Genomic DNA, 24486 nt, shown 5'->3' with positions numbered 1-24486 from the left:
AAATTCATAATCAATTACATATTTAAATAAAGTTTTTACATCTTTACAGTCATTTTAAGGAATTCCTTAGGAGTTTCATAAACTTTATATTTTAAACAAAAGTCCTACCTCCTACATCATAAATGTAGGATTTTTATCCAATTACAATCCCGGATAAGACTGGGGCTGTAGGTCCAACTTATAAGACTTCCCACATTCTTTAGTTTTAAGGTTTCCCTCTAGAATAAATTCCAATGTGAGGAATAAGCTATGGATGCTGCTTAAAGACTTTAGAACATGGTTTACATTTGTATTGTTTCTCCCCAATATGAATTCTGATGTCGGGTAAGGTTTGCATACTGAGTAAGCTTTGTTACATTCTTTATATCTTCTGAGCTTTGATCCAGTAATAATTATCAGAGGTTGTATGACATATAAATGAGGATATACACTTTGACATATGCCTCAGAATTTGTAAGATTTTATTTTAGAATTCTCAATGATAAAGCATGGTTAAATGTTTGCATGATAACTTTTTATTTTTGCTGTTTCTCTTTACAATGATCTGTAAAATGTTCAGTAAATATGGCCACAGGCTAATAGCTTTCTCACATTTTCTACAGTGTAAGGCTTCCCTCCGCTATAAAATGTCTGATGTTCAGTAAATTTAGAGCTGTGGTAAAGGCTCCAGCCCATTCTCTACATTTTGTATGGTCTCACTCTGTTAGGAAGTCTCTAAGGTAATGTCATATGTGAATGGCTTTTAAAAGCTTTTTTACATTTTTCACATTCATAAGGCTTCTTTCCAGTATGAATTCTGTGATATTCAGTAAGTTCTCACTGCAGGTCAAGGACTTACAACACTACACACGTCTGTAAGACTTCTCTGCAGTACGAACTCTCTGATGCTTAGTAAGGTTTGAGGATCTGCGAAATGGTTAGTGACATTCTGTATATTTATAAGGCTTTTCTCTAGTATAAACTCTCTGATGTGTAGTAAGGTCTGAGGAGACGCCAAATTATTTGCCACATTATATACATTTATAAGGCTTCCCTCCAGTATGAACTTTCCGATGCTTGTTAAGGTTTGAGGATCTGCCAAAGGATTTACCACATTCTGTACATTTATAAGGCCTCTCTCCAGTATGAACTCTCTCATGCTTAGTAAGTTCTGATGAGTGGCCAAAGGCTTTGCCACATTCTTTACATTTATAAGGCTTCTCTCCAGTATGAACTCTCTGATGGATTGTAAGGTTTGAGGATCTGCCAAAGGATTTGCCACATTCTGTACATTTATAAGGCTTCTCTCCAGTGTGAACTCTCTGATGCACTGTAAGGGTTGAGGATCTACCAAAGGCTTTGCCACATTCTCTACATTTGTAAGGCTTCTCTCCAGTATGAACTATTTGATGTCGATTAAGCTTTGTGGACTCAATGAACGCTTTGCCACATTCTCTACATTTATAAGGCTTCTCTCCAGTATGAACTCTCTGATGCTTTATAAGTTCTGAAGGGCTGCCAAAGCATTTGTCACATTCTGTACATTTATAAGGCTTCTTTCTAGTATGAACTCTCTGATGCACTGTAAGGTTTGAGGATCTGCCGAAGGATTTGCCACATTCTCTACATTTATAAGGTTTCTCTCCAGTGTGAACTCTCTGATGCTTAGTAAGTTCTGAGGAGCTCACAAAGGATTTGCCACATTCTGTACATTTATAAGGCTTCTCTCCGGTGTGAACTCTGTGATGCATTGTAAGGTTTGAGGATCTGCCAAAGGACTTGCCACATTCCCTACACTGAAAAGGCTTCTCTCCATTATGAACTCTCTGATGTATAGTAAGGTCTGAGGAGCGTCCAAAGGCTTTGCCACATTCTCTACAATTATAAGGCTTCTCACCAGAATGAACTCTCTGATGCAGAGTAAGGTCTGAGGAGCGTCCAAAGACTTTGCCACACTCTCTACAATTATAAGTTGTCTTTCCGGTGTGAATTCTCAGATGAAAAGTAAATTGTGAGGACCATGTAAATGCTTGGCCACATTCTCTACATTTGTAAGGCTTCTCTCCAGTGTGAATTCTCTGATGATCAGCAAGGTTTGAGGATCTGCCAAAGGCTTTGCCACATTCTCTGCATTTGTAAGGCTTCTCTCCAGTATGAACTATCTGATGTCGATTAAGCTTTGTGGACTCCCTGAATGCTTTGCCACATTCTCTACATTTATAAGGCTTCTCTCCAGTATGAACTCTCTGATGCTTTATAAGTTCTGAGGAACTACTAAAGGATTTGTCACATTCTGTACATTTATAAGGCTTCTCTCTAATATGAACTCTCTGATGCATTGTAAGGTTTGAGGATCTGCCAAAGGATTTGCCACATTCTCTACATTTATAAGGCTTCTCTCCAGTATGAATTCTCCGATGAATACTAAGGGTATAGGGCTGGCTAAAGGCTTTGTCACATTCTGAACATTTATAAGTCTTTTCTTCTGTATGATTTCTATGATTTTGAGTATGTCCTGAGTACTGATTAAAGCCTTTTCCATTTTCCCTGAGTTTGTAAAATTTTGGAATAGTATGAATTCTTCCCTTATGTACAGTAAGAGATGAATGACATTTAAAGGCTTTGTCACATGCTTTACATTTGTAAGGTTCCTCTCCAGTATAAATTCTCTGATTTAGAGTATAATCTGAAGGCCAATGAGATGTTTTACCAAAATCTTTACATGTATAAGGTTTTTCTTGATTATCTATTTTTTTCAGTCTATTTAGATTGAATATTTGACTAAAGACTCTCCCACACGGATTCCATTTATAAGCCTCCTCCTCAGTTTGAATATTCTCTTGTTCGGTGTAATTTAATGATTGCTGAAAAGACTGGACACATTTATTTCCTTTGTGTGTCTTCTTCACAGTAGGTATAACCTGACATATATTGTGACTGGACAATTGGTCAAAGACTTTTCCACTTTTATAATGGTTCACTGCAAGCTCGCTTGTCCGATGATTAAAATATGACTCTTGCTTAAAGTTTTCCCGATGTTCATTCCATTGATAACTGCTGTCTCCATAATCTATACTCTGCTAATAATGGGAGATAGAAAGTCATTTAGTGACAGTTATAAATTCATTAAACATGCACACTTGTTCCATAAGAACAATTTTGTGATACTCATTAAACCAGGATGGTTGTATAAAAAAAAAACTCTCCTAATTTATTAAAATTATTGACAAGAAATAAATACAAAACATTACTTGCCAGAGGAATAATATTAAATCCTTGTTTAAAAGATTGCCAAACTGCCTAGCCAGCATGGCACAGGGATTCAGCTTCGACGTATGAACAAGTAGGTGATGGTTCCTTCCTGGTCATGCCACATGCCTCCGTTGCAGGATCAGTGCACAGTGGGAGGCAAGTAGGAGGCAGTCAATGAATAATTCTTACTCATCATTGGTGTTTTTGGCTGCCTCCTTCTCTCCCTTACTATGTGAAATCAATAAAAATGTTTGGTTGTTTTTTTAAATCATAAAATAATGCCAAATTGAGCACAGGTTAATTTTATAGGTACGGTATACATTTCTACATTTTAGAAATGATTGCATGAAAGTTTAATCCCACCCTACCTTTTAAAAGATTCAAATGATTATTTACACTAAACACTATGTGAATTCCTAGTTTATCCAGATTTCCTTTTTAAGAATTCATAGCAGTAAGAAGTTGTTTTCGACTTTCATGTGCAGAAACACACTGACCTGCCAATGTAACTGACTTTAAACTGGGAGGTTTCCCAAATGCATAATACACTTTACCTCTTTAGGTAAAAACTATTTTATTCTGATACCTGTTCCAGATTAGTTCTGTTTATATTAATATTCTCTCTTCTCATAACACTCTTCCCCAAATACCAAGACTTTCATTAAGTGTATATTATCAAAGCGACACCTTTTATGTCTTACCAGTATTATTTCAGAGAATAAATTTGGTATTCCAGTATTTGGCATAAAGGCCTGGTCATCTTCAGATGACATAGCTGAAAGAAAACAAATACTCAGTTTTGACAATCATGTGAGTGCACTTAGAAGTTACCAGCAACTATAGGCCAAATGACAGTTTTGAGTACTCCAAGAGCCAGTGAAGGATTCAAGGAAAGCTCAAGATAGGTACAATGAGGAAAACGCACATCGAAGAGGGACAAAGAGTTGCTTATATTTGCCAATCATATCTGCTCAAACCCCGACACACAATGGCAATATTATGAAAACACTCCCACCTCCCAGTTTCATTAGTGCAGAGAGAGAGAGATGAGGGAAGTGCATGATCAATGATCTCGCTGTTTTGAAGCATCTTGAACAAGTGTCTGTTGTGCATGACACAGAATGCCAACAGAATGGCAGTACACGGTGAGTACCCTGCAGTGGCTGCTACAAAGAAACAATGAGGTGTCATTCGCCATTTTGTGGGAAGCAAGGTGGCCTCCACATTCCCTGAGCGCCTTCTGTCCTTCTGTCTAGACCACTCCTTTATCACAGACGTGTCTTGAGATCGGATCCAGAGTCACAGCCGTGGTGGCTTCCACAGGTGCGGAGGAGGCGAGGACTAAGCGGCCTTCACGATTTCCGTTCACCACTGTCCAGCATGGGCCTCAATCAGAACCTAGGACCCATGGATCCAAGCCCGGGCCAGGGTGGCCCCATACCTCTGATCCTGCACAGCCTCTACAATAACAGTAGCCGACAGCACATCAGCAGCTACTACCATCACAGCCAGGACCCGGCCGGCTCCTGGGTAGACTCCGCTCTGCAGGCCTTGGGCTAGTACTGCCTGCCACTCCGACTCTGGGCCCACCACAGGGCTAGGCCTATCTCAAACCTGCCGCCCGCTGTCACCTTGGAGCCCTATGGGCGCCCCTGGCAGCACCTCCAAGCAGTGTGGTCCCCACCATCCCACCTCGGGATAGGGGTTCACTGCCTCCACCTGCTGGGGGCCGGGTTCCCAGGCCTAAGCAGGACCCAGCAGTCCCAAAGGTGGTAAAATATAGGGTGTGTCAAAGCCGGGTGATGGTGATCCAGGCCTCAGCACTCCTCGTAAGCTGCCACAACCAGGAGGAGGAGGCAGCGTAGAGCCCCGGGGAGGACAGCAGCACCACCCTTCCTACCACCAGCAGCACCACCAGGGTACCCCTCCCGGAGGGCCTGGTGGGCTGGAGGCTACAGTAAAATCTCCGATTTGGAGGGCTTTAAAGCCAACTTCTCTCCTGAGAAGACCTGGAGAAAACGTACACTCAACGTTGTCGGTTGCTTGTTGGGAACCTACCTGCTGATATTACAGAGGAATTCAAAAGACTGTTTGCTAAATATGGAGAACCAGGAGAAGTTTTTATCAACAAAGGCAAAGGATTTGGATTTATTAAGCTTGAGTCCAGGGCATTGGCTGAAATTGCCAGAGCTGAACTTGATGATACACCCATGATAGGTAGACAGTTTCGGGTTTACTTTACCACACATGCTGCTGATGCCCTTTCTGTTAGAAATCTTTTACGTTATGTTTCCAATGAACTGTTGGAAGAAGACTTTAACCAGTTTGGTCCTATAGAAAGGGCCGTTGTAATTGTGGATGATCGTGGAAGATCTACAGGGAAAGGCATTGTTGAATTTGCTTCTAAACCAGCAGCAAGAAAAGCATTTGAAAGATGCAACGAAGGCGTTTTCTTACTGACAGCTCCTCATCCAGTCATTGTGGAACCACTTGAACAATGGATGATGAAGATGGTCTTCCTGGAAAACTTGCAAAGAAGTCCAATGTGTCAAAAGGAGAGAAACTCCACCTCGTTTTGCCCAGCATGGCATATTTGAGTATGAATATTTTCAGCGATGGAAGTCCTTGGATGAAATGGAGAAACAGCACAGGAAACAAGTTCAAAAAAACATGAAAGATGCAAAAGACAAACTGGAAAGTGAAATGAAAGATGCCTATCATGAACATTAAGCAAAGTTCTTGCGTCAAGATCTGATGCTACACCAGGAAGAATTAAGACTCATGGAAGAACTTCACAATCACGAAATGCATAAATGAAAAGAAATGCAATTAAGAGGAAGAATGACGTAAAAGGGAAAAAGAGGTGATCATTTGTCAACATGAGATGGAAGAACAAATGAGACGCCAAAGAGAGAAAAGTTATAGCCAAATGGGCTACATGGATCCAAGAGAAAGAGACATGAGAATGGGTGGTGTTGGAGCAATGAACATGGGAGATCCCTATGGTTCAGGAGACCAGAAATTTCCACCATTAGGTGGTGGTGGTGGCACAGGTTATGAAGCTAATCCTGGAGTTCCACCAGAAACTCTGAGTGTTACCATGATGGGAAGCGACAGGCGTACTGATCACTTTGGACAGGGAGGTTCGGGACCTTTGGGTGGACAGGTTCCTAGAGGAATGGGGCCTGGAACTCCAGCAGGATATGGTAGAGGGAGAGAAGAGGATGAAAACAAAAAACCCTGATTTTAGATGTGCTATCTAGGCTCTCATTCTAGTTTGTTTTTGTCTTTTCTTGTTTAGATACTAATCTTTTCAGTTCTTTCATTTTAGTAAGAAAGCTACCTTTTTATGGATGTTAGCAGTTTATTGACCTAATATTTGTAAATGGTCTGTTTGGGCAGGTAAAATTAGGTAATACATTGTTTTGAAACAGGATTTTTTTGCTTTTCTTTTTTTAACTGTATAATGTCCCACAAGTTATGGCAGTGTACCTTATGCCACCAAATTTCCAAAGTGTACCTTTTTTTTTTTTTTTTTTTACTGTGCTTCAAATAAATAGATAAAATAATTAAAAAAAAAAAAAATAGCCAAAACCGGTTTGGCTCAGTGGATAGAGCGTCGGCCTGCGGACTGAAAGGTCCCAGGTTCGATTCCGGTCAAGGGCATATACCTTGGTTGCGGGCACATCCCCAGTAGGGGGTGTGCAAGAGGCAGCTGTTCGATGTTTCTCTCTCATCGATGTTTCTAACTCTCTATCCCTCTTCCTTCCTCTCTGTAAAATATCAATAAAATATATTTAAAAAAAAAAAAAAAAAGAAAGAAACAATGAGAAATTGTTCAGCACCACAAAGACTGTGGTACTGAAGATGTATATCAACCCTGAAAAGATACTGTGGGCCTGAGAAAGAAACAGAGAACATTTCAACTGGGAAATTAGACAACATAGCCAAGAATACAGATCCTGAAAACAGTGTTGACCGAAAGTACAGTTTGTTCCACAGATGGTTATTATTTGCTTCCTCCTACAGAAAGCATGTTCAAAAGCCTGCTACTTTACAATTCAGGAATCTCAACAAAAGATATCAAGTCACGAAAAAAAAGAAAAGAAAAAGTGTACCATCACTAAAACAAAATAAAAATAATCAAACTGGCACTACATTAATGGAAATGTATTAATTATCTCAAAAAGAATGGCAAATAAATATCTTAATGCTGGAAAGAAGGAAAAAAAAGACAACTATATAATATCACCAAAATATTATATAACCACAATAAAAATACAATGAGAAAGTATTTTACAAAATCACACTAAAAATGGAAATTGAAAAACAACACCCGCATTAAAATGTACAGTAGAATCATAAATGAAAGATGTGATGAACTCAAATCATCAAAGAATTTTCCTGGAAGAGGTGGCTCAGTGGTTGAGCTTCGATCTATGAACCAAATGGTCAGGGTTTGGTTCCTCGTCAGGGAACAGGCCTGGGTTGAAGACTGGGTACCAATTGTGCAGGAAGCAGCGGATCAATGTTTCTCTCTCTTCACTGATGTTTCTATCTCTCTCTCCCCCTCCCTTCCTCTCTGATATTAAAAAGATACATTTAAAAAATAGTACTTAAATAATCTAAGAATTTGTACATAAATCATTAATATTTTGATTCATTAACATTTGGAGCAGCCAACAAACATGTGGAAATGAGGAGAGAATTTAAGGAACTTCTAAGACACTAATAAATCGACCACCAAGGGAACCCCATAAAGACAGAATAGTGAAAAGGAGTAGGTAGCTTACATAAAAAATTAATTGCTTAATATCCTGAGAATTGGAGAAAGTGACATACAAATAGCTCATTGAATTCTAAGTAGACTGAATATAAACATGAGAACAGAAAAAACAATGAAAATATCTAACCCCAGAATACTATCCTAAAAGCATAGAAAAAAATAATTACTCATGGAAAAGACAGCTCCACTAAAACCATCAGGGGGTTTCTAAGTAGAAAACTATTGGGGGGAGGGGGGAAGGAAGGGCACAAAATAAAACATGAAACTGATAAATGAAGAAAAACCACCCAACAAGAGTATTGACAAAACGGATCATCAACAATGGAGAGGTGCCGAAACCGGTTTGGCTCAGTGGATAGAGCGTCGGCCTGCGGACTGAAGGGTCCCGGGTTCGATTCCGGTCAAGGGCATGTACCTTGGTTGCGGGCACATCCCCAGTGGGGGGTGTGCAGGAGGCAGCTGATCGATGTTTCTCTCTCATCGATGTTTCTAACACTCTCTCCCTCTCCCTTCCTCTCTGTAAAAAAAATCAATAAAATATATTAAAAAAAAACAAAACAATGGAGAGGACAAACCTTTTCCAGCTCCAAAATTTTCTCATTGTTAAGACTTTCTCATTATTAGACCTGGCATATAAAAAAACAAGAGATAGACTTCTGGAGGTAATTTAAAAATTCTATACAACACTAACATATGAACATGTAAAGATGCCTTGTATGTGGAAAAATATACAGAAATATAAAAATTTGTTGTGTTATATTAAAGAAACGTATATCACTTTGATTTGTCTTGTGTAACTTTAAAAAATAAAAGCAATTGTCTGGCCCTAACCGGTTTGGCTCAGTGGATAGAGTGTTGGCTTGTGGACTGAAGGGTCCCAAGTTCGATTCCGGTCAAGGGCATGTACCTTGGTTGCGGGTACATCCCCAGTAGGAGGTGTGCAGGAGGCAGCTGATGGATGTTTCTCTCTCATTCATGTTTCTAACTCTATCCCTCTCCCTTCCTCTCTGTAAAAAATCAACAAAATATATTTTTTAAAAAAAGAAATTGTCCGACCCGAGTGGCTCAGTAGTTACACGTCTGTCTATGAACCAGGAGGTCACAGGTTGATTCTCAGTCAGGGCACATGTCGGTGTTTCGGACTCGTTCCCAGTGTAGGATGTGCAGGAGGCGGTCAATAAATGATTGTCTCTCATCATGGCTGTTTCTCTCTCTTCCCCCATCTCCTTATTCTCTAAAATAACTTAAAAAATGTATTTTTTTTTAATTAAAGGAATAAAATTTTACATCTTTATATAAGACACACATCATTAAAGATAATGTCATATCAACTTATGTGGACACATGGTTAGAAATGGCAATCAGCAGAGATTTTGTATGCAATTGACACTACTAGTATGAGTTTAAGGTACATTTTTATAACTTTAAAATATTTTAAGTAGTTCCCATGGTCACAACAAAAAATAGAAAATAAATAAAATGATCTCTGATAACAGGTGACAGAATTCTGTATTGGAAATCGCATTCTCCACATTTCTAAACATCTACATAAATATGTATATATATATAGACATACAGATATATATAATTAATTTCTGAAAACATGGTATATAAAACCAACCAATGAAGTTAGCTGTGTCCCTGTACAGGAACAGAAATTAATACAGAATAATAAATTAAATATATATTAACATGATTAACAGCATAATGGAAAATAAAATATTAACAGTTTCCTTCCTAAGAAGGTGCACGACTTGTATGCTGTAAAGTATAAAATACTACAGGCTGCCTCTGCAGTGTGTCTCAGGGGTTACAGCATTGGCCACCTACCAAATGGTTGCAGGTTTGATCTCAACCCCATTTGGGATGTGTGAGGAAGCCAAACAGTGTTTCTCTCTCACATCGATATTTCATTCTCTCTCTTTGTTTCTACACCTCTATCCCTCTCTGTCCTAAAACTCAATGGAAACAAACAAACCCATAGAGTGAGGATTAACAAAAGAAAACATATACACACATTGATGGCTGTAATTAAAGAACAAATCAATAAGTTGGAAAACACATTCCATGACTCTACTTTGCAATGCTAACATTATCAGCTGTCATTAGTACCCAAAGTGACGTAAACATTCAAAGCAATCCCTATCAAGGTCCCAGTGACACTTTTGGTGGAAATAGAAAAGCTCTTTCTAAAATTAATGTGAATGTCACAGGACTCCATGTAAACAAGTCAATCGTGAAAAGAATGTATGAGATTAAAGGCGAGCAAGAGGGCGCCAGTCGATGTGTCTCTCTCACATCAATGTTTCCCTCTCTCTTCCCCGCCTCCTTGCTCCCACCCTTCCACTCTCTCTGGAAAGTAATGGAAAAAAAATGTCCTCATGTGAAGATCAACAACTACAAAAAAAGAAGCACTGTAGAATAAAGGGCCTACTTACACCTTCTGCAGCATGAGGTAAAATAATCTTCTACAAGGGTGCTTATACCACAAAAGAAGTAAAGGATATACTCACATAGTATACGAATAGTGTAAAGATACTTAGATGTCTGCGAGTACAAAATGAGTGAAGTTGGAACCCATGTACAAATTTGTATATTAAACCCCATATACAAATAGTAAACAAAAATGGATAAAATATTGAAACACAAAGCTAATAATAACTCAATCTATTATAAGAAAAATTATACAAAATATTTTGCTGTGTTTTTTTCTGAATATGTTTTTATTGCTTTCAGAGAGGAAGGGAGAGGAAGAGAGAGAGAGAAACATTAAGAGAGATTCATTGATTGGCTACCTCCTGCATGGCCCCTACTGTGGATCCAGCCAGCAACCTGGTCATCTACCCTTGATTGGAATCAAACCTGGGACTGTTTCAGGGGTACTCAAACTTTTTAAACAGGGGGCCAGTTCACTGTTCCTCAGACCGTTGGAGGGCCGGACTATAGTTTAAAAAAAAACCACTATGAACAAATACCTATGCGCACTGCGGGCCCGGGACGAGTCGGCTACTAAGCAGGACAGGCAGTGGCACCTGGCGGGCCGGATAAATGTCCTCCGCGGGCCGCAGGTGGCCCACGGGCCGTAGTTTGAGGACCCCTGCTTCACTGAGTCAATCTGACAAGGCAAATAGAAAATATTGTATGATATTTGAGTTTTTATTCTAGCACTAAGAGGAAAGGTAAACAAAACAAAATAGTCAAAAGGCATTACGCCCCATATAAAAATAACTTCACATTAAAGCAAATTGTCAGTGCATTAAAAATACAAGCTGTGAAATGGGAAAACATTTCTGCAAAGCATATTATCTGCTCAATACTTAATATCCAGAATATATACAGACCTTTTACAAGTCAACATGAAAAAAGAACACAACTTTAAAAATGTCCAAAGCTATTTGGTTAACTAATCTGTAAGACAGAAGACAAGAATACACAATAGGTAAAGACAGATTCTCGTACCAAGTAGTATGAGAAGAACAGATACATGCAAGAATTATAAAACTAGACCCCGTTCATAGGTCATGAATCAAAATGAACTCAGCATGGATTAAAAACTAAAATATCAGCCGAAACCGGTTTGGCTCAATGGATAGAGCGTCGGCCTGCGGACTGAAGGGTCCCGGGTTCGATTCCAGTCAGGGGCGTGTACCTTGGCTGCGGGCACATCCTCAGTGGGAGGTGTGCAGGGGGCGGCTGATCGATGTTTCTCTCTCATCGATGTTTCTAGCTTTCTATCCCTCTCCCTTCCTTTCTGTGAAATATCAATAAAATATATTAAAAAAAAAAAAGGGTAAGTTCTCTGCCCTTGATGCATAAAAACTAAAATATCAGACTTGAAACCATGAAAACACAGGAAGAAAGCATAGTCAATGAACTCTACCATCACTCTTTAAAACACTGGTTTGTGCCCTAACCGGTTTGGCTCAGTGGATAGAGCGTTGGCCTGCGGACTGAAGGGTCCCAGGTTCGATTCCAGTCAAGGGCATGTATCTTGGTTGCGGGCACATTCCCAGTTATAAGTGTGTAGGAGGCAGCTGAATCAATATTTCTCTCTCATTGTTGTCTCTAACTCTCTATCCCTCTCCATCTCCATTCCTCTTTGTAAAAAATCAATAAAATATATTTTTTTAAAAAAGCTGGTTTGCATATATCTTCCTAGGCATAATAAAAACCCCAAAAAGTAAAGAAATGAGACTACAAAACAATAAGTTTGGCATACCAAAAGAAATCACAAAACAACAACAAAAACCAAGCAATGCTACATCCTCAAAAGCTAAAGATCCAAAATATATAAAGAACTCTCACAACTTAACACTAAAAATCAGTATGATTGAAAATTGGGCAGAGGACCTGACTAGACATTTCCCAAACAGGACATAAAGATGCCCAATAAACATATTAAATGATGTTCAACTCATTCATCATCAGAGAAATGCAAATGGACACCACCATGAAATACCACCAAACACCTAACAGGGTGGCAATCATCCATAAATCAAAAAACGAAAAGTATTACCAATGAAGAGGAGAAATAAGAACATTCATCCACTGTCAGAAAGATTATATAAACACACTGGTGCAGCCTCTAACAAAACACGACGGAGGATTTTTTTCAATATGTACAAATAAGTACCAGGTAAAAGAGATTCCATTTCTGGGGATTTATACAGAGAACACAAATTCACAAAGATATACCAACCCACATATCCACTGCAGCATTATTTGCAATAGTGAAGATATCCAACTAGAAAAAAAGGACTATTTTCACAATGATGCTCTACCATTTAAAAATAATTAAAAGACTTCATTTGACTCTACACAAAAGCCTAAAAGGAGCTGCTTATTCATAATTAACAAAACTTGGAAACAATGAAGAGGTCCATCAACGAGTGCATGGATAAGCAAACTGAAGGACATACAACGTAGTCTTATTCACTACTATCCTAATATATAAAAACCCTGGGTCCATCACATCCGCAACGACCGGGAGGCCCTACGGTTCGCCAGGCTGTGCATATTAGCTGGTGAGCAGGTGAGCGGGCTGAACTGCTGACCTCTGAGAAAGAGAAAGAGGCGGGGTTGATCAGCAGAGGTCCGGCAAGAGAAGCAGGTTGATCAGATCCTGATTGTCTCTCCCAGCCTCGCCAGCAGCCAAGCCTCTCTCTCTTCCCCCAATAAGTCAGCAGTTCAGCCTGCTCGCCAACAGCCACGCCAGCAAGCTGAACTGCTGACCTATTGGAGAGAGAGGCGGGGCTGATCAGCAGTGGCAGTGGCTGCTGGTGTGCCGGGAGAGAGAAACAGGGTGGTCAGACTCTGCTTCTCTATCCCTTGCCAGCAGTTCAGCCCCGCGCCAGCAGCCTGGGGCAGCTACAGATCAGCCCCGCCTCTATGATCAGGCCCGGAGGTGCTGACTGGCATAGAAACCGACCAATCAGAACCAAATCTCTGTGAATAACAAGGAGCCAATGACTGCCTAGGAGGCGGAGCTTTTGATATGGACTGGCATAGAAACCGACCAATCGGAATCAAATTTGTGTGAATTGCAAGGAGCCAATGACTGCTTAGGAAGCGGGGCTATTGACGCTTACTGGCATAGAAACTGATCAAGCAGAACCAAATCTGGGTCAACTGTGAAGAGCCAATGGCTGCCCATGAGGCGGAGCTTTTGACACTTGACTGGCATAGAAACCAACCAATCAGAACCAAATTGGCTGGCAGAGGAGGGCAGCTGGGGGCAAGATCAGGCCGGAAGGGGAGGAGGGTTGGGGGCGAGATCAGGCTGGTAGGCGAGGGCAGTTGGGGACGAGATTGGGCTGGCAGGGGAGAGCAGTTGGGGGTGACGGGGCCAGCAGGGGAGGGCAGTTGGGGGCAAGATCAGGCCGGCAGGGGAGCAGTTAGGTGTTAATCAGGCCAGCAGGGGAGCAGTTAGGGGGTGATCAAGCTGGCAGGCAGAAAGGGTTAGGGGCTATCAGGCAGGCAGGCAGGTGAGCGGTTAGGGGCAAGTAGTCCCGGATTGTGAGAGGGATGTCCGACTGCAGGTTTAGGCCCGATCCCTGTGGAATCGGGCCTAAACCGGCAGTCAGACATTCCCGGAGGGGTTCCAGATTGGAGAGGGTGCAGGCTGGGCTGAGGGACAACCCCCCCCGCCGCCCCGTGCACGAATTTCATGCACTGTGCCTCTAGTAAAGAAGTAATACATCAAGCCATTAAAGACATGTTAGAAGCCTAGATACATAGAACTAAGTGAAAGAATCCAATGTGTCTGCACAGGTAGCCCAGTTGTTTAGAGGATCATACCGATATACCAAATTTGTAGGTTTCATCTCTGGACAGGGCATGTACAAAAAAAATCAATTAATGCCCAGCTGAAGTTTCTATCTCTCTCCAACTCTCCCTACCTCCCTGAAATCAACAAGATCTTAAAAAAATCAAAAAATAAAAGAAAATGGAGTGTGAATTTTGATAAGAGGCTTTCCCATTTCCAATCCAGGTTGTTCTCTGACCAGAAGACATGGGAGAATCTTAGAATATTCTAGAAAATGATTTTTTTCAATATTATTTTCTGATAGGACTTTTAACTAGCAAAGACAACATGTAAAGTGTGCAAACACTGAGTTCCTAATTCACATAAATCGCAAAGCCTTTCTTTTCTACCCCAATTTGTTAGTCCTTAAAAATATATTTTTTATTGCTTTCAGAGAGGAAGGGAGAGGGAGAAAGAGAGAGAAACATCAGTGATGAGACAGAATCATTGATATGTTGCCTCCTGCATGCCCCCTACTGGGAAGCAAGACAGCAACCCAGGCATTGGTCCACGACCAGAATCTAACCTGGGACCTTTCAGTCCGCAGGCCACTGAGCCTATCTACTGGGCCTAACCAGCTGGAGCCCAATTTGTTCCTCGAAAGCAAGTATCTAACACAGAAAGAAGAAGCCCCTTAGCGATTTTAAAAGAAAGGAAATAAAACCCTGTGGGTGGAGTAGGAACTCCGGAAGGAGTCATCCTCACCCAGGGAGGCCAGGTTGCTGTAGTTCTCCACCATCACATCCAGGTACAACTTCCGCTGAGCTGGGTCCAGGCATTCCCACTCCTCCTCAGAGAAATCTATGGCCACATCCCTGAAGGTCAGCGGTCCCTGAAAGAAAAGACACATTTACCAAGAGGTCACCAGAAGAGTTCACAATGTCACCCAACACGAAAGCAGTGTTAGAAGAGGTTTGTACCTACGAGAGTATCCTAAATCAACAAATAAGACCCCTTACCCCAGTACCAATCTCTGATGTGTTTTCTAACAGTGACAAATGAGGTTGACATATGTCTACACATCCACGGTACAGATTTTACTTTACAGGAAAAGATAACTTTAAAATTACGGCACGGCCATAGTCAATTTGGCTCAGTATAGAAGAGTGTTGCCTGCAAACTGAAGAGTCGCAGGTTCGATTGCAGTCAAGGACACATGCCTGGGTTGCGGGCTCCATCCCCAGTAGGGAGTGTGCAGAAGGGAGCAGGGAGCCGATCAATGATTCTCTCTCATCATTGATGTTTCTATCTGTCTCTCCCTTCCTTTCTGAAATAAAAAAAAAAATATCCTGAAAAAAATAAATAAAATGAAATAAAATTAAGGCATGGACACAGGCATATGGATTTCTGAGTGTTCTATGTGCATCATTCAGGGTCAGTGGAGTATATTTCTCACAGGGAAATATCATGCTAGGTTGGAAGTATATGGACATCTTCTCACGTGTGAAGCAGAACACAAAGGAATGAACTTCTGTAAAGACACAGATTCTGATCCAGGTTCTGAGATGGAGCCCGTGTTTCCACATGTGTAACAAGCTAACTTTGGATTTGTGATGCCAATGTTTCTGCATTATATCCCATACTTCTGAATACACAGAAAAAGAAAACACAGGAAATAATTCATATAAAACTTTGAACTGAATGTTAATGGAATTCAGTTCTCCTGGAATATAACACATAGGAACCTCAATCCTCATTGAAATTTACTATGAATAATCTTAGAACAAGATTATTCTACCTAGTCCAGCTGGTGTGGCCCAGTAGTTGAGGGCTGACCCATGGACAAAGATGTCACTGGTTTGATATCTGGTCTGGACACACGACCACATTGCAGGCTCAATCCTGTGTCGAGTGTGCAGGAGGCAGCCAGTCCATGATTCTCTCACTGATGACGTTTCTATCTCTCTCTAACACTCCCTTCCTCTCTGAAATACATAAAAAAAAAATACTTGAGGGGAAAAAAAGAAAAAATAGCTGAAATAATGTTACCAGTTTAGGTACAGACACACACATTTTACAACTATGAAATCAAGATTGTTTAGTGATTCTGTAAATCTAATGAATCTATTTGTGTATGATCCCTTTGTGTTGTATAAACACAATAAGGAGAGAAACATAAGGATACAAAACAAGTTAGACCTATTGTTTCCTTTGTGTGGCTGTAAATTCTCACCTGGGGAGATTTTGTTCCACTGACTTTTGGAGAGTGTAAGGCAAGGAGGTAGAGGAACAAAAGGTAGGGAGGGGGAGAGAAAGAGAGAGACATCAATGTGAAACAGACATGGATTGGCTGCCTACCACAGATACTCAGGTGCTACTTGCCCTGGACCAGCAATCAAACCCTCTACGACAGATCCACACCACCCTCGGGGAACTAATTATTCTTATTAGTACATTTGTTTCAAAATTTTTATGTATAGTGGAGAACTATGTTGTAGAAATTTAATGAAACTGAACATACATTAATAATATCACTTTGGGGAACTTTTTAAGTGATCATGTAGGGCCGTGGTCAGCAAACCGGGGGTCGCGAGCCACATGCGGCTCTTTGGCCCCTTGAGTGTGGCTCTTCCACAAAATACCACGGCCTGGTTGAGTCTATTTTGAAGAAGTGGCGTAGAAGACATTTAAGTTTAAAAAATTTGGCTCTCAAAAGAAATTACAATCGTTGCACTGTTGATATTTGGCTCTGTTGACTAATGAGTTTGCCGTCCACTGATGTAGGGTATGTCCGTGATGCGAGTATAGAATATAATGGAAATTTAAAGAATCAGGTCCTCGTTGTTGAAAAGTCCCATGCAAAAGCCAATGATCTGTAGGAAAGAAAAGTAAGTCCTTTGCAAAAGCAAATGCAAACTAAGAAGAGGGACATTTCCAGATGTGAATGATGGTCTTTGCACAGCTTTCATTAAATTCCTACTACACCCTTGATCCTGAGAAAGGGAGACTATGAACTCCATAGTGAGGGGTGCACCTGTGCCACCTGAACATCAGGTGGACTGAACAATGGGCATCAGGTGACTTAGGCACACACTGGAAGGTCAGGTCACCACTGACATGACATTACTGCCAAAAATACCTCAATACAGAACTAATTATGTGGAAATGATCACAAATAAACATTGATTTTTGCAAGTATCAGTCCACGGGTACCTCTTGTGTTCTGTAAGCTAATAGTACATTTAACTACCAAGTCTTTGTACTAATCTAGTGAGCAAGTGTCTTCTATTTGCTATTTATTCTTCTTTCAGAACTTGCTGAGCAATTCTGAGCTGTAAAGTGTGCATTTTCTTGTCCCTGATCAAGAGCTGATGCTGCAGCCACTTGAACCTAAAACCTACATTTCCCTTCTTCAACATACTAGAGCAGTGGTCGGCAAAAAGCGGCTCGCAAGCCACATGCGCCTCTTTGGCCCCTTGAGTTTTTAGCAAAGGCCAGCTTAGGAATACCCTAATTAACTTAATAACAATGTACCTACCTATATAGTTTAAATTTAAAAAATTTGGCTCTCAAAAGAAATTTCATTCGTTGTACTGTTGATATTTGGATCTGTTGACTAATGAGTTTTCCGACCACTGTAGTAGAGCCTCTGAACCCATCCCAATAGGAATATTAGACACGGCTGCCTTCCCAGGTGGATCTGTCACAAAAGGGATGTTCTGAGGAGTTGCAAGTCATTAATTAAAGGTGGGAATGCTGCTGAAACCGGTTTGGCTCAGTGGATAGACCGTCGGCCTGCGGACTGAAGGGTCCCGGGTTCGATTCTGGTCAAGGGCATGTACCTTGGTTGCGGGCACATCCCCAGTGGGAGGTGTGCAGGAGGCAGCTGATGGATGTTTCTCTCTCATCGATGTTTCTAGCTCTCTATCCCTCTCCCTTCCTCTCTGTAAAATATCAATAAAATATATTAAAAAAAAAAAAGAAAAAAAAAAAAAAAAAAGGTGGGAATGCTTCCTGACCTTAGGGAGACTGCATAAAATGAAGGCAGAGAAGGCTCTGGGAAAAAGGAGAGAATTATTACCCAGTCCATGATGCTCAGAGATAGAGCGTTGACCTCTGAACCAGGAGGGCAGGGTTCAATTCCTGGTCAGGTCACACTCCAGGTTTCACACTGGATACCCAGTGGGGGGGAATGCAGTAGGCAGCTGATCGATGATTCTCTCCGCTCATTGATGTTTCTATCTGTCTCTCCCTCTCCTTTCCATTCTGAAGTCAATAAAAACATACATTAAAAAAGAGACAGAGAAATACAGAAACTGCTGACACTGACTATGGTAAGAAAACAGGAAATAACCCTACCCGGTTTGGATCAGTGGGTAGAGCATCAGCCTGCGGACTAAAGGGTCCCAGATTTGATTCCGGTCAAGGAACATGCCCGGGTTGTGGGCTCGATCCCCAGTGGGGTTGTGCAGGAGGCAGCCAATCAATGACACTCATCATTGATGTTTCTCTCTCTCTCTCTTCCTTCCTCTCTGAAATCAATAAAAATATATTAAAAAAGAAAACAGGAACTAAGGAAAGGAAAACAAGCTGGAAAGGCAAGAACATCAGAAGTAGAGAAATATGGAGGAGAGAAAGGAGCCCCAGAGAGATGAAGGGAACTGAGAGGGAGAGGGGTCCTGGTGAACAGAAGTGGGGGCAACAAAGGGAAAGGCACTTTAGATAGAGAGGCTGGTTCGAGGAAAAGAATTGGGGGAGGGAGTGCAGGCACAGAAAGGGGGGGTTTAGGGATGATGGAGCAGAGGGAGAAGCAGCACTGAGTCAGCCAGCTGTGGGGACAGGACAGCAGAGGGGACAGGGGACACAGGTGTGAGAAGGGAAAGAGAAATCTATCAACAGATGTTCAAGGAAAAGCAAACAGCCTCTGACCCAGGACACATCTTTTACCTGAGGAGCAGCCATGTGGTCCTGGTCCTGATGGGGTCTGGGATGTTTCCTCAGGTGACAGTATGTTGAGGAGTCACAGAATGTGCCTTCAGAGGTGACCACACATCCTGTTAATCAGCTCCCCTCACACTCACCATCAGAAGGACCTGGAAATGGGGGAAAGGCCACGCCCTCTTGTCCTTTGTCACAGAAGAGTCAGGAACAATGAGCTCCTCCATGGAGACCACACTGTGAGGGGTTTTATTCTGTCTTCATGTGTCTGTCCTTCCAAAGACTTCCACAAACTCCTACAGCAATGACAACATGTGCTGCTCGGCTGTACCCCTAAACCCAATACAACACCCCTTAGGTCCCCTGGAAAAGCCTGCCCTGGGGCCCATGACAGGGCATCTTTAAGTAGTTCCCTCCTGGGGCCTGCAAAGGTCTCCCAGAGCTGTTTTCAGTAGCGCTGGGTACAGACATTAGACCCAGCACACCTGAGACCTCTGGGTAGTGGGGGGTCAGGGGTTTTGAACAGGAACTTGTACACGTGCAGGTTTCCCTGGCAGAATTCCTCCCCCCTTTCCCAGGAAATTACAGAGAATAGGTCTTCATGCTAAAGCCTTTGGGGAAAGTCAACTATTGAAATAGGCTCATCAAATGACTTCACCATGAATAGATGGACTCTGCGGGAACCAAGTTCCAGTTCAATCCAGGCCATCCTTCAATAGTGTCAGAGAATGGACAAGAGGGACTTAGGGGAACAGCTCCTTTGTGTGGCTCACAGACACCAATTCAACAAATCACATGAAGGGAAGGAAAGAGGTGCTGAACATGAAACCAACTCACACAATTAGCTTCCAACTGTTAAGATCATGGACATCCCTATAAAGTGCACACTGAGATCGCCTCATATTACTGATTAAATGCCAATGAATATTACAAGGTATAATAAACAGTGAAAATGATACAGGGCTCAGAATCTGAACTACACACAATATATTTAAAACCAAAAACAGCCCTGACCCGTCTGGCTCAGTGGACAGAGAGTCGGCCTGCGGACTGAAGGGTCCCAGGTTCGATTCAGGTCAAGGACATGTACCTTGGTTGCAGGCACATCCGCAGCAGGGGGTGTGCAGGAGGCAGCTGATACATGTTTCTAACTCTATCCCTCTCCCTTCCTCTCTGTAAAAAAATCAATAAAAAACAACAACAAAAAAAAACACACCCAAAACAACTAGGGTTGTTTTTTTTTAATGTAATCATTGCTAGGTTTAAAGCTTCAAAAAGGGGAAGAACCACCTCTATATTAAGAAAAGAATGATAGCCCTGACCGGTTTGGCTCAGTGGATAGAGCGTCGGCCTGCGGACTGAAGGGTCCCAGGTTCGATTCCAGCCAAGGGCATGTACCTTGGTTGCAGGCACATCCCCAGTAGCGGGTGTGCAGGAGGCAGCTGATCGATGTCTCTCTCTCATCCATGTTTCTAACTCTCTATCCCTCTCCCTTCCTCTCTGTAAAATATCAATAGAATATATTTTTAAAAAAAAAGAAAAGAATGATAAGAGGTGATTGTGAGATGTCACCCATGCCGATTTCAGAAGTTAATGACCATATACATGAATTAAATATCAGAGGTAGAAAATGCAATTCCATGGGACAGAAAAAAAAGATCCCGTGCTTCTAATATTGCTTGATAAAGCAGGAATCTCAGTCATCTCTTCTCCAAGGTCACCTCCTTCTTCAATTACCAGGAAATGACAAGGGGCCCATGACCAACATTCCAGTCTCTCCCTCTGTGTGAATAAGGTTGCAAATAGAAGCAAATAATCATACAATTTGCAAGTCTTATAAACTGGAGATTGGTAGTTCTCATTCAAATCTGTTTAAATAAGTGAGTTATAAAATTAAACATAAGCCAATATATCACACCATCCACATCCCATCAGCTCCCCACTCACCCAAATAGGTGTTCCCCTCCTCCCACTGCTATGTATTTCTGTCTATGGATCTGTCTCTGTCTCCCTGTTCCCTTTCTCTCCACTGCGGTCCTTTCCTGTGTCCCCCTCTCCCCTCCCTCCATCTTTCTCCCCTTTTCTCTCTGTCTGTCCCTACACCTGGACCATGAACCTCCTGAAACCCATTTCCCTTCAGGTGCTCTTTCTCCTGGTCTCTGATTGCTCCCATCTCCACACACGTCTGCGTCTTTCCCTCCCCACGCCCATGGCCCCTCTGCTGCCTGTTACAGTCTGTCCTGCTCCCCACAGCTGGCTGACTCCGTGCTGCTTCCCCCTCTGCCCCCTCATCCCTGAGCCCCCCTTTCTGTCCCTGCACTCGCTCCCCCAACTCTTCTCCTCTGAACCAGTGTCTCTGTCTGACCTGCCTCCTCCTGTGTGGCCCCCACTTCTGCTCACCAGGACCCTCTCCCTCTCAGCTCCCCTTCCTCTCTCTGGGCTCCCCCTCCTCCCTATTTCCCCACTTCCTTCCTCCTCAGGCTCCTTTCCCGAGTTACCCCCTCACTCCTACCGTCACCGTCCAGTCCCTCCCACACCCCCTATGGGCCCCTCTCTGTGGACCCCTCACTGCCCTTTCTCCCTCCCACGTGTCTGTCTCTCTCACTCCCTCTCCTGACCCCCCCGCCAGCCCGGTTCCCCGCCCCCCGCAGTCACCGCTCCCACAAAGCCCCTCCCTGCGGGCAGGTCACCTCTTCTGGGGACACCGCGTTCTCCCCCCTGAGCCCCACCCCATGGAAACTGTGCTCCCCTGGCATTCAGACCCCTTATTAATGGGGGTGGGCCTAGGAAGGCGGGGTGCGGGCCCCCAGGCCGGGAGCCATCCGGGCTCTTTGGGCGGAAAGCGCCGGGCGGGGGAGGGGCGCAAAGGGCGGGAACCCACTGACCCAGACTTTCAGCCCCGCGGGGAGGACCGGCGGCCCCGGGAATGGTTTTCAGCAGGAAAACCGCGCGGCAGGCGGTGGCCCACAGCCAAAGGCGGACAGACCGCGGGCCGGGGCCTCAGTTTCCGCCCAAAGGAACGCGGCGCCTCCACTGCGCAGCCTCCCGGGACGCGGACTCACCGCTGTGAGGGGCTCCGGGGCGGGGACCTCAACAAGGACTTCAGCGCCTGCAGCGCCCCTCAGCCTTCCCTGCTGGGAGGAGGACGGAGAGCAGCAGCTTTAAAGCACAAACACCTCCTCAGGGGGAACCGCCACCTTCCCATCCACAGCCGCTTCGGGGTCTGCAAGGAACTGCGCATGCTCCTCCCTGCGGGATGGGCGGGGCCAGAGCCTGAGCTGAGCGACTCCGCGATGGGGGCGGGGCCAGGCCTGTGCAGGGACAGAGGGAGGGAGGGCGGGGCAGGAGGAAGGGGGCAGCCCTGGTTCCCTCACCTCCTCCCACAGGGACAGCCCTTCCTGGTGGAGTTTCCACGTCATTGTTGGGGTTTGGCTGGTGACGCGGCTGTGAAAGGATTCACAAGGGAGAGAAGAGACAGGAGCAGAGAGAGGGCGTTTATTTTACTTCTTTAAAGGGAGGAAAGGGCCAGGTGCCCTTTGATGGCACAGGGCTCCCCAGGTAGAGGGGCTGCTCTTTTATTAGGGTGCTAGCGAGTAAATGGCAGCTGTGGCAAAGCATAAAGAGGGGAGGAGGAATCTGGAATTCACACAGAAGTTTCCAGATCCCAGAGGCTGTGCTTAGAGCTACTGGCTGGCCTGCCCTTCAGCTGCAGATGTCCCAGGAGGTGTCTTTCCCAGGATCTTCACAGGCTGGTAACACATTCTCACAGTGAAGTGACAGAGAATTCAAAAGGCGGGAATATTGGGTTTGAAACCAGAAACTTTCGGCCTCGATTTGCCTGGATCCTTAAACCCTCAGTGAGGAGGGGGGAGGGGAAGGGCAGCCTGCTCTCTCAGTCCCTCCCTGTCTCCCCATCTGAATGGAGAGGCAGCTTTAGTTAGGGAAGCAGGTGGATGGGGTGTCAGAGACAGACCCAGATATCCATTCATGGTTAGGCACCTGGTGAGATAAGGTCTCATCCAAAACAGTGGGAAACAAATTTTAATTTACCTATTTTTCAAGGGCTAAAATTTTCTAGTTGTAAGTTGTGGTCTGTGAAGTCTGTGTTCTGCGAATGCATTTTTAAATGAATATTTTTACTTCAGTAATCCCTATAACCTAGTTAATGGGACATTGATATTAATGTAGAATGTCTCCTGTTAGTTTTCCTTATATTTGGGAACCAAACAATTTAAAATCAACAATATTTAAAACAGTTATAAGAATAATATTATCAGTTTACTTAAACCCATTACCATTTTTTCTTTATTTTTATTATTTTCCATTATTTTCATGAATACTGGTATTCATTTCAGAGTTATAAGCCTTTATTTACTTTAAAAGATTTGACCTGTTTAGAAACCTATAATGTAGAGTAAGCCAGACAAAAGGATTAAGTTTAACCTATGTATTTAATTGCTTTAGGCCAATAAAATATCACCCCTTAGTATTGCCACCCGAAGCTAAAAAACAAACCACATATAATAAACAGATGAACACATAAAGACAATCTATTCTACAAAGACAGTGAAAGAGTTGTACAGTGAAAATGACACAACAATGCTAAAGAAAGCAGATAAAAATAAACGGAAAGACATTCCTTATTATATCCAAGTGTCTACACAATAAATTGATTACCTAGTCAATGCAATTTTGACTGTAATTTAAGCAAAAGATATTCAGGAGAAACAAAATACTTCAAATATAGGAAATTTGGAAGATTCATTTTTTGACACTGAAAAACATTTTACAAAGCAAGACCAAGTGTTGGAAGCTACCCATTGTCTTCATTATCAGAGAAGTGTAAACAAGGAGCGTGGAACGCTGATGAACCTTGAGCCCTGGCAAGGGCCAGAGCTTTGCACGGATTGTTTAGTGGAGACAATGGTAGCTCAAGCAATTTCCTCACCAAATAGCCTCAGAGTTAATCTTAACTAGTATTTACTGACATTTAAGATAATCTGTCTGTTACTGGAATTCCTGCCTGACTAAGGGCTGTATGTGTATCCAAAATTGAATAGAAGGTTGGCAAGGCCTGCACACCAGTGGAAGTCCTTCCCCTTGCGTTGGCCTTTTGCCTGGCCCACATTATTTCCAGATTATTATTTCTTATCTCTGTCATTTGTGCATGGTCCTTCTCCAGATCCCAAACCCTGAACCACATGGGACGTGGCTCACACAAGTAAGCAATTGGGTGTGATCCTGGATTAATACAGATACATACACCAATGGAACGGAGGAGAATGCC

General features: G+C 42.8%; 1 protein-coding gene and 1 pseudogene across 2 annotated transcripts; one reads left to right on the top strand and one right to left on the bottom strand.

Annotated features, from left to right (window-relative positions):
- Window positions 1-447: 447 nt before the first annotated feature.
- LOC308235195 (uncharacterized protein) lies at window positions 448-22438 on the bottom strand. The gene is made up of 5 exons (XM_080643956.1): window positions 22262-22438; window positions 19209-19354; window positions 15027-15153; window positions 3933-4006; window positions 448-3059 (listed from the first exon to the last, which is right to left on the bottom strand). The coding sequence occupies exons 2-5, from the start codon at window positions 19221-19223 to the stop codon at window positions 1011-1013; spliced, it is 2265 nt and encodes a 754-aa protein (XP_080500082.1). The 5' UTR covers window positions 19224-19354; window positions 22262-22438; the 3' UTR covers window positions 448-1010.
- On the top strand, window positions 4291-6475 carry LOC308235234 (splicing factor, proline- and glutamine-rich-like; annotated as a pseudogene). Its single transcript has 2 exons — window positions 4291-4376; window positions 4827-6475. The product of its transcript is annotated as a splicing factor, proline- and glutamine-rich-like (transcript).
- Window positions 22439-24486: the final 2048 nt, after the last annotated feature.

This window comes from Plecotus auritus (assembly GCF_963455305.1).
Source record: "Plecotus auritus genome assembly, chromosome: 10".
NCBI classification, from domain to species: Eukaryota; Metazoa; Chordata; class Mammalia; order Chiroptera; family Vespertilionidae; genus Plecotus; species Plecotus auritus.
The sequence above is the reverse complement of the archived record's forward strand: the minus strand, read 5'-3'. Positions and strand labels throughout refer to the sequence as shown.